The sequence below is a fragment of the Papilio polytes genome, unplaced genomic scaffold (assembly GCF_000836215.1).
Source record: "Papilio polytes unplaced genomic scaffold, Ppol_1.0 DF822622.1, whole genome shotgun sequence".
Classification (NCBI taxonomy): Eukaryota; Metazoa; Arthropoda; class Insecta; order Lepidoptera; family Papilionidae; genus Papilio; species Papilio polytes.
In genome coordinates this window covers 2,262,094-2,272,265 of record NW_013526582.1, presented here as the reverse complement: position 1 = coordinate 2,272,265, position 10,172 = coordinate 2,262,094, and the positions used below count along the sequence as shown (strand labels likewise).

At 36.4% G+C, this 10,172-nt stretch overlaps 2 protein-coding genes across 2 annotated transcripts in view; one reads left to right on the top strand and one right to left on the bottom strand.

Moving 5' to 3' along the window:
- LOC106105866 (aminopeptidase N-like) overlaps positions 1 to 10,170 on the bottom strand; it is a gene marked incomplete at its 5' end in the record, with an annotated part of 17,820 nt that extends 7,650 nt beyond the window's left edge. Inside the window, 9 exons of the mRNA XM_013286322.1 lie at positions 459 to 720; positions 1,315 to 1,448; positions 1,931 to 2,140; positions 2,666 to 2,878; positions 3,574 to 3,736; positions 3,851 to 3,898; positions 4,554 to 4,712; positions 5,026 to 5,300; positions 10,096 to 10,170. Of these exons, the coding sequence (XP_013141776.1) occupies positions 459 to 720; positions 1,315 to 1,448; positions 1,931 to 2,140; positions 2,666 to 2,878; positions 3,574 to 3,736; positions 3,851 to 3,898; positions 4,554 to 4,712; positions 5,026 to 5,300; positions 10,096 to 10,170 (1,539 nt within the window). The remainder of the gene's footprint in view (positions 1 to 458; positions 721 to 1,314; positions 1,449 to 1,930; positions 2,141 to 2,665; positions 2,879 to 3,573; positions 3,737 to 3,850; positions 3,899 to 4,553; positions 4,713 to 5,025; positions 5,301 to 10,095) is intronic.
- LOC106105970 (KRAB-A domain-containing protein 2-like) lies at positions 6,282 to 7,789 on the top strand. Its single transcript, XM_013286485.1, has one exon. The coding sequence runs from the start codon at positions 6,519 to 6,521 to the stop codon at positions 7,623 to 7,625; it is 1,107 nt and encodes a 368-aa protein (XP_013141939.1). The 5' UTR covers positions 6,282 to 6,518; the 3' UTR covers positions 7,626 to 7,789.
- Positions 10,171 to 10,172: the final 2 nt, after the last annotated feature.

The following is a 10,172-nucleotide window of genomic DNA, read 5'->3' as shown; positions in this document are numbered from 1 at the left end:
AAAAAAAAATCAGGTTTATTTCAAAAAATACAGAACAGATTTTAAAAGTTTCTTTACCAACAGAAAAGTCTTTTAACAATGAGTGACAGACTGTATACTATGAGCGTGTAACACGAATGGATAAGATATGGAATGAGTATATCAGAAGATTGAGAGTAGCCCCAGTGGTAAAGATAAGGAGTAAAAGGTTAGCATGGTATGGGCATGTTGAGGAGGGATGAATCACATGTAACAAGGAGAACGTTAGTTATAAGTGTAGAGGTACACCGGTAGAGGTAGAGTAGACAGAGATGGATGGATTGCGTGAAAGGTGGAAATGATGAAGGGAGTGATGACTGAGATGACGGATGATAAAGTTATTTGGAGGACGAAAACTCGGTGCGCAGACCCTAGTACTAGGAGTAGGATAAGGCTGAGGATAATGATGATGAACCAAGTAATATGAACAGCTACAGTACAAGAAGTTTGAGCATTAGTGTGTTGTAATATATGAACACAGGTTGAGATAGTCCTGTAAGTACCTGTGAGATGGTAAGCGAGTTATCACTATAATCCCTAGTAACTGTGAGGAGAGGGTATCCAGTCTGCGTGGTCCAGGTATCCATGATCTGTTTGACGGTAACGTTCCGCGAGAGGCCGCCATGCCGCTGCGTGGCCGCAGTCAGCTCCGACCACAGGTCGTCCTGCTCCGCGTTACCATACGAGTGCTTCACCAGGTAACTGGTTATAGAAAACGTATCCCTTAATAAATTTCACCAGATGCTCACTACATGTCCCCACTAAGGGTCTCGGTGCCTTCTCTATATGGTGACTAGGCCATAGTCAACCACACTGGCCCAATGCGGGTTGACTTCACACAATTCTTTGAATATCTTTGCCGATATGTGCAGACATCACGATGTTTTCCTTCACCGTAAGAACGTCGGGTAAATTATGTACCTACATATAAATTTAGAAAAACCTAACTTAAAATCATATTGGTACATGGCGGGATTTGAACCTAGGACCTGTGGATTGCAAGTCAAGTGCACAAACCCCTGAGCCACTAACGCTCTTAATAAATATATTTTTATTTAACTAATAATGGTAAAGTCAGCTATATACATGTTCGCACTGTAGAGATTGGCCGCAATACCACGACCACACAGAAGACAGGCGTGAAGTGGGAGTAATTCCGCGTACAGTCTGATGGTGCCGAAAAAAAACTCAATAATGTGGAACAACATCGACATATGATAAAAAACTGTAAAAGAAGAACAGTTAATAATGACTTAGTTTCCACTTAGAATCAAGGGTGTAGTTCTGGTTACTTACTTGTTGATGGCCTCGCGGAAGACGTGTTCTCCGAGGAACATGGTCATCATGCGGATGATGGTGGAACCTTTGCGGTACGAGATCTCGTCGAAGATCTCAGAGATACGCTTCGGGTTATCTATAGGTACTGATACCTGTAAATTTTCATACTAATGTTATAAATGCGGTTTGGATAGAGGGATATTTATAAGCATTTTCAAAAAGATTCAATGTATCTTGGTGAAATTTGTCACAGAAGTTGAAAATATTTTAGAAAAAAACATAGGCTACTTATTGAGTTCTTTTAATTCCGCTCAGATAAAATTGCGGACAAAAGAAAAATTTTGAATAGAAAAAAATGGATTTTAGTATGGTCCAACTGGATTACGTTTCTTAAATCTCTGCCTCTTTGTCAGAGCCTATATTCTCATACATTTCCGTTCCAATTTTGTATACTGTAACTTTCTTACATAACTAGAACACTTTGAAAACCACTGATTTAGTACTTTCAAGGTTATTAATCACTGATTCTTAGTATATTTTTAAACATATATGAACTAGCGTTTGAATTCGATCCCACGTAGACTAAAGTAAACATATGATTGAAGATAGTATGTCAGTTTAAATGTATTCTGACCGGATGCGAGGACTCGAGCGCGTCCAGACTGAGCACGGAGAGTATGTTGTCGACGGCGTAGCTGCGGTCCGCGCGCCAGCCCGGCTCCGTGGCCGCCACGCCCACCGACGCCGCGAACGTCGCGAAACCCTCGTTCAGCCACAAGTCCGACCACCACTTCATCGTCACCAGGTTGCCGAACCACTGGTGGGCTAGCTCGTGAGCTATCACCTATAGACATTCCTAAATAACTAAAGTATAAGACAAGTAATCTATACTAATATAATAAAGCGTAAACACACTACTTCGTGGCGTATGATGTCAGCAATCCCAGTATTTTTTAATAATACCCAGGCTATATATTTTCGGGCTATTAAATTTAGAAAGTAAATAATTTGGACAAAACCTTAATATGGGAAAGGCACCAAAAACTACAATCTGTCAACATTAAGGAAGCAATGTTATTATGTAACGGTAACTGGTATCCAATGCCAAAGGTCTTCGTTATCATTTGTTCGTTTGAATTTTGACATATGCACTTGAATTTTTAAAACTTCATCCGGATGAAGCCGCACGGGAACAACTAATAACTTTATACACAAGGAATAGTGAACCTTTAAAAACAATATCCTCAAGAAAGCAATAAGAAACACCGCGAATTTCCATGACTGTAGCTATACAACCTCTAAGACAGGATTACGTGACATAAGTGACTAAAGGCCGTGCTTCAGTTCGCACTAAGGTCCGTGAACTGACCTCAGCGACCCTCTCCTTGTTGAGGAAGGAGGACTGCTGGTTGTCGTAGAGCAGCGCCGTCTCGCGGTAGGTGACGAGGCCCCAGTTCTCCATGGCGCCGGCGCTGAAGTCGGGGATGGCGATCATGTCCTGCTTCGGCAGCGGGAACGACACGTTGAACCACCGCTCGAAGTGCGACAGCACGCGGGGGCCCAAGTTGGCCGCGTAGGCCGTCTGATCATAGTTATTATAACTTAAGTGAACTGAATAATGGAAACCCAATAAGAATGTGCAGGGTTCTCAATGTTCAAATGGTTTAAGAACTTGAAGCAACAAAACAGCAAAAAAATATCTAAGTGAAATATCTGGAAAGCAGGTAAACTTATAATAATTGACTTCTATCTATAGATAATAAACTGCAATAAACTAACAATAAATGTGTGACTATTTATGTTAAATTAACAGAGCAAATAATAAACAAAAATCAGTTAGTCTATTCCCATTCTTCTTTGCCTTATAAAACCAATCATCATCATCATCATCATCCTCCTCCTTATCTTCTTAGGGTCGGCGCAACAGGTTTTTGTCCTCCAAATAATTTTATCATCCGTCATCGCAGTCATCACTCCCTTCTTGATCATGTCACCTTTTACGCAATCCATCTCTTTCTGTGTCTACCTCTACCGGTGTACCACACTCATAACTAACGTTCTCCTTGTAACATGCCCATACCACGCTAACATTTTATTCCTTACTTTCGCCTTAAAAAAACAATTTAATTTATAAATTCTTAAAACATTTTAATCTATACCATCTGCATATGTCAAAGTGACATTGACAGCTAACGTAATTACAGATAAAAACCATTTCTATTACAGGTATAGTATAGGTACAATTACAGTTTTATTTGTCATTTTAAACTTATTTACCTGATCAATAGCATCGCTTCTAGCCCAAATCCTGAACTTTGTATTAGCGAGTTCCGGCGGACTCTCGACGTACGCGAACTTTGACACAACAAACGCGACCAAGTAAGTCGACATCGGCACTGAGTTCTCGAACTGGTCCCACACGAAGTGAGCGCGGTCTTTCCTGGATTCATTACAAAGAACATGGCAATCTTAATTCATAGTACAGTTTAATAACCACAGCAGTTTAATTCTTTTAAAGGTTAAAATAAATCATTAATTTAGTTTTTTTACTCACTTAAATTTCTTGGCAATTGTTTCCCAAGGCCAAACATCTTCAAGGACACTGTAAAGAAGATAGTTACGTTACTATTTTAACAAAGCGTAAACAAAACATCATCTTTGCTATATAGGATGTCAGCTATAAACATATTTTTAAATAATTCTCATTTTAATAATAATCCTTACATTCAAAACACGATATTGGCTATATATTTTCACGCTATTTAATTAAAGGGGTAAATAAACTGGCAAAACTTCTCCAAGAAAGGAACAAAAATTACAAACCAATAGGAGCAAAGAAAGTTGCCAAAGGTATTCAAATTCTCAACCAATGGTAAGGTCCCTTGTTGTGATTTAAACATTTGAATTTCGACATTTGCAATTAAAAGTTACATAAAATGTACATCTTTCTTAATAATCTTACTAATAATATTAATGCGAAAGTTTAGATGGATGGATTTGTTAGAGTTTGTAGCCTAAACGGCTGAAGAGATATTGTTGAAATTTGGCATAGACGTAGAGGATAATCTGGAAAGAACACATAGGCTACATGCTTTTGTTTTTTTTAATGCCGCGCGCGAAAACTGAACGAAATGTATCGCGAACAGTTCAAAATAGAAGAGAACTTAAATTGAACTCGCCATCTTCAGCCGAAAAGCATTACTTCACACTAGACGCGTTTCTGTATGGATGTACAATTACTAGAATTAGTAACTCACTTGACGGTAGTAGTATTAAACAGCGGCATATTGGAGACGGCTGTGAACTCCTCATGGTGACCAATGTTCAGTTTGAAGGTCGCTTTGTAAATGGGCTCGTCGAAGCAAGGGAAACCCTTACGAGCTGATATCGCTTCGAATTGAGTCGCTATCAGATACCTGCGAGTAAACGTATTATTTAAATATAAATATGGTTTCTAGAATGTTCTAGAAGAAAACTTAGAATGATTTAGGTCTTTTACACGGTCTGCTGTGTATGACTATTACAAAATCATTATTAAAATAAACGAAATATGGTAAGTTGTCGAAAACATGGTATTTAGAACTAAAACGTCAAATAATTTATAGTAGACCTTCAAGAAGACCAATAAAATTGCAAATACTGCTAAACGGATATCGGATTTCCAGTCCTTGTTGACCCAAATATCGTAACTTTTTACGAAAAAAATATAAAAAGAAAATAAAAACTCACTCTCTAAGCTTATTCTTCTTGTTAACATATGTACTGATATAAACACCATCAAGTCCGATCTTCAAATTGCCATAGAAGGGTATCTGCACGCGATAACTAGTGCCTTCTAGAAGTTCCTTGTTCAAGGTTATAGTGAGGAAGTTGTACGTATCATTGATTTTGACAGAAGTAGCAACCGGCACATCACCAGCACCCTGGAATACCACTTTATCCTCTGCTATCGTATAATCCTGGGCGTGCAGAACGATCTTTGATGTCGGCTTTTTAACATCCAACTGAAAAAAAGAGATTTTACTGTATGAATAGGCAAAGATTTTAATTCACTACCCTGTTCGAATATCGCTGTCTCTAAATTTGTATTGTCATCTCACTCATTCTCTTTGCAATATAAGACACGAAAACAGATATGAAAACTAGCCCAGCAGTAAATTTCATTGTACAAGCGTTAATTTAACATATATGTTGCTGTTTCACCAGCGGGTAGGAAATAAAAGTCCTAAACTATGCAAAATGAATTTATTGTTAGAAAGGATTTTTTATGGACCCATTATTTAGAGTCATTATCGTATATTTTAAAGCGAATTAATGAGGAATGCATTTGTACGTAATTAGTTACATACGCATGTTTAATCTGCCATATAATATTCCGATTTTCCTGCAATTAAGTCGTTAAAAAGTAATAGTTACGAGGAAAGTGCAGATTCTTATAAGATCTTGGATTGGAGAACTGAATACTTTTTAGCTACAACATGTCTAGCGACTTTCTCAACCAGTTCTTACGTCAGTCGTATATTGCCCAACGATTTCTTTGTAAGCAACTGTAAGGATGTGATTGATCATAACAGTGTATTGAAAGGCTAAGGAAACAGAGCGTGCTACCGCGACAAATCTTAGCTTTAGACGAAAGGAATGCTGTTACGCTTCACGCTTACTATTGTTACATATTTCCAATTTAATACACGTTAGAAATAATCAATTGTTTTAAATCGTTACAGATAGTTATTGATGTTTATCAGATATGTAATTTATATGAAACTAATGTTTCTTGGTAAACCTTGTTAGAGGGCATGAATAGGACTGCATCTTAATTAATATGAGCCAGGTTTGCTAGGAAATTGTGATAAAACTTATTCTGTGATAGTTTATAATCTATCGGTATCTGAACACCAAATTGTCGTTAAGCGGAACGGAATGCAACATCACCGTGTGTTTTGATTGGTCGAATTTGACGTCGCACCGTCAAATGACAAAAAGATTAGGCTGTTATCTGTCATATTTCAATCACTGATCGTAAACAAACCAATGTTTTTGATTCTAATTAAAAGAAGAATGGTTTTAATTAATTATTTTCATAGTAAAGTCGTTAGGACTGTTAGATTACGGTAATATTAAAAGTGACAAACTGAAGTGATAATTGTTCTGGCAGCCGCAAGTTGTGTACCAAATGTTATTTTTGTTATAAAAAAACTTACTGAATATAAGATATTCAAACAATGTCTATTAAACCAGATTCTTCTCTAAACTCTGAATATCCGGTCGTCGATAAAGAAGAATTTAACACAAAAGTACAAAACTATTACAAAACACACAGTGTGAACAGCAAGAAGTTAGAATGGACGAGAGATAGAATAGAAGATGTGATCAAACTGCTAGAAGATTATAATAAAGCTAAATTCCGTGGCATACGAGCAACGAACAAACAATATCACCACGCACATAAATACGACGTCATTAAAACTGGTAATCATAAAGTATTAATTCTTAAAAGAAAAGATACTTCACATCCAACATTAGAAATGATTCCTACAGAGGATTATTATCAGAAAATTCTCGAAGCCCATCTCGCCACAGGTCACGGCCGAAGAGACAAGATTGTCAATGCATTAAGAACTAAATACATGATACCAATATTTGCAATTAAAATATTTCTTGACCTTTGCAGAGTATGTATGACACATAAAAACAATTTCAGATACAATTTTAAGTCAACCCCCATTAAACCCATATCTTCTAAAGACTTTAACATGAGCGGTCAAATAAATATTCTAGACTTCCAAACAAGTCCGGACAAAGACTACAAATGGTTATTGCATTATCAGGATCAAACAACGAAATTTAGTTTTCTACGACCATTGAAAAGCAAAGATGTGAAAGAAGTCGCTTTAGAAGTTCTAAAAATATTCCTACAAACTGGCTGTCCTAATATCTTACAAAGTTCCGATGGAATTAAGTTTACTACATCAGTACTAAGCGAAATCACTACATTATGGTCAGCTTGCGATGTCATCCAAGGCCAAATAATAGATCCACAGAACGAAGAAAGCATAGAAAAAACTAAACAAGATATAAAAAACATGATACAAGCATGGATGGTTGATAATAATGGAACAAATTGGTCCTTTGGATGTTATTTCGTTCAATTTCAAATTAATTCATCTTACCAACTAACAACTCATAATACTCCGTATAAAGCTGTGTTTGGGACTGATCCTAGATTAGGAGTTACATCTTTATCGGAAAACATGGTCACCCACTTCTCAGTGGAAGTAAAAGTAGAGGAAGGTTCAGAAGATAGTGAGAACAATGAAGAAAAAGACTAAATAAATATTGAAACATATAGGAATAGGAAAAGGCTGGATGTATTTTTTTTTGTTTTATTTAAAGTTTTTCAAAGTTGCCATTTTAAAAAGAAATTGTTAAAGTTAAAATATTTAATTATATCACAGGGCTAGATTTACTCTACTGGAAAATATTTACAAAAATCCATTATTTTTAATATTGAGTGCAACTAAAATGAAACATTTTTTTTAATTTGTCACTTTTATTTTATTTATGTGATACAGTTTTTAGTTTAATAATTTTATGTAAATAGTAAATTAATAAAAGATAATTTTAGTCTTATTTACTTTGTATACAAAAGTTGACAGTTAGAAGCATAATAAGCTGTAAAAAAGTTGAGTAAAACATACCTAATGGAAATCTATAACCTCTGTTTACCCCTATAAGTTACAAGCGTGAATGTTAGTGTAGTTAAAAATAAGGCTTGCTACAAAAGGAACAAAAGAGTATGAAAAAAATCTCAAAAAGCAATTTCACAGGGTCAACGAACAGTTTCGAATTTCAAACACAATAAGGTTTTGTGACTCCCACTCCAAAATTATCTTGGTAAGACAACAATAGAGTCGAGTGCGTTACCCTGATAACGTCATACGTATTAAACCGCAAGGTAACACTAGTTAAATACATCGAGCAATATATTATTACTAGCGTACCGCCTCGGTTGCGCACGGGGTCCAATGCTGATACGAAAACGTTTATTTATGACATTACATCTAAATTTTAGACGAATTGAGTTCCTCCTTTTGGGAAGTCGGTTATAAACTGCATAAAAATCCGTTGCATATTTGTATCGCATACATAAGGACATACAGACAGTGGGAAGCGACTTAATGTATACTATGTAGTGATATTTATTTTACATTTTTAGATACTCTAAGAAGGGGTCAGAGGCCCTCCCTCCTATAGCAACGCCCACGCCTGTTTCATAACTTAAGGTGAACTAATATGATAAAGAGGAAAGATTTGTATGTATTGAAATAACTCAAAAACTACTGAGCCAATTTTAAAAATGCCTTCACCACTAAAAAGGTACGTTATCAATGAGTAATATAGGCTATTTTTTTTTAAATAGACGGAGACGAAGTCGCGAGCGACAGCTAGCTTATAATATAAAAGTTAGGCCTTGTAGTGTCACTTTCTTAATACATACTACGACAGATTGTAATTTATACGTTCGATTTCCTTTTAATTTGCTTAGGCACTATATACAACCTTAATATCTATTTAACCTTGTAACTGATTTCACTGGTCAAACCCAACAATCGGTGTATTCAGTGAGTACACGACCTGCTGCAGACGTGGTCGGCCTTACAATGACCATAGAAAGTGGGTTATGCACTACATAGCTTTGTAAGACATTTAGGTGCATTTGGCAATGTCTGTCTAGTTTAGTCCAAACTGTATGACGTTATTGGTAAAGTACAATCGCGGAAATCCGAGGTGTTCCATTCCAGAAAAATTTACCCTGTACATAGCAACGAGACAAACTCCGCCTCTTACAAATATAGCAGATGGATGGGTGTTTGTTAGAGTTTGTAGTCTAAAGGGTTGAATGGATTTCGATGAAATTTGGCATAGAAATAGAAGATAGTCTGGAAGAACACAAAACTACTCAGTTTTGTTTTTAAATTGGAATTGGAATTGAATTTGGAATGTTACCTTTAGAATTACAGCGGGCGCACTTTGACTAAATTATGGCACAACATTTGCGCGCGCTCTAAATACACACACCCGTAACACAAAGGTGTAGGTAGACATTGTAATTAGAGCAATCCGTTTACAATCTGAATGTGTATATAACAAGGATTAGATTCTCTAGAGGGAGGTTAGGGGGCTTAGCTGCTCCTCTATAGAAAATCGAAAAATGTCAAACAGATATTAAAAGTTTGAATAAAACAACAACAGTGGTAACTGTCCTAGACCTAGTCTAGTTTATCAACTGGCCACATGCATACGAACTAGGAGGTAAAGTACAGTCAGCAAAGCATGATCAGTTAGACCTCCCCTAAGTCTTTATCATCTGACGTTAGTTGCTAAATGCACAGCTCCCAAGTCTGACGGTTCCCTAATTTTTCCTCAGTATAAAAACATCTACGCATAAATAGTTTTCGTTTACGCGTGTACTCTTGCAACATTGTTACCTTCTTAAGCCTTAACGTCTCGATTAATTTTAAAAAGTAATGCGTCGTTCGATTTGCATTCTTTCCAGTATTGTCATAGAGTTCTTTTTAATTAATTTATATGAACAACACTCATGTATTCACAGTATAACAATGTATCGAGAAAAGATTGTAATTCCAAGCAGAAACCGCACAAGGTTTTCCTTGTCTTTACTCTGACAAATAACGTATATATTTTATTGTCATTGATCGTCCTTTATATTTTAGGGAGACCATAACATGTATTAATACAAGTTTAGACAATGAAAACTCAACATGTGATCAAACTTACCAAGATATCAGCAACACCAAAGAAGCTGTAATTAGTTTTCGGGTCCACGTCGAAAATTAGCCTCACGTCGTAATGCT

Coding starts and splice junctions, on each gene's coding strand:
- LOC106105970 (XM_013286485.1), top strand. CDS start 6,519: ATGTCTATTAAACCAGATTCTTCTCTAAACTCTGAATATCCGGTCGTC.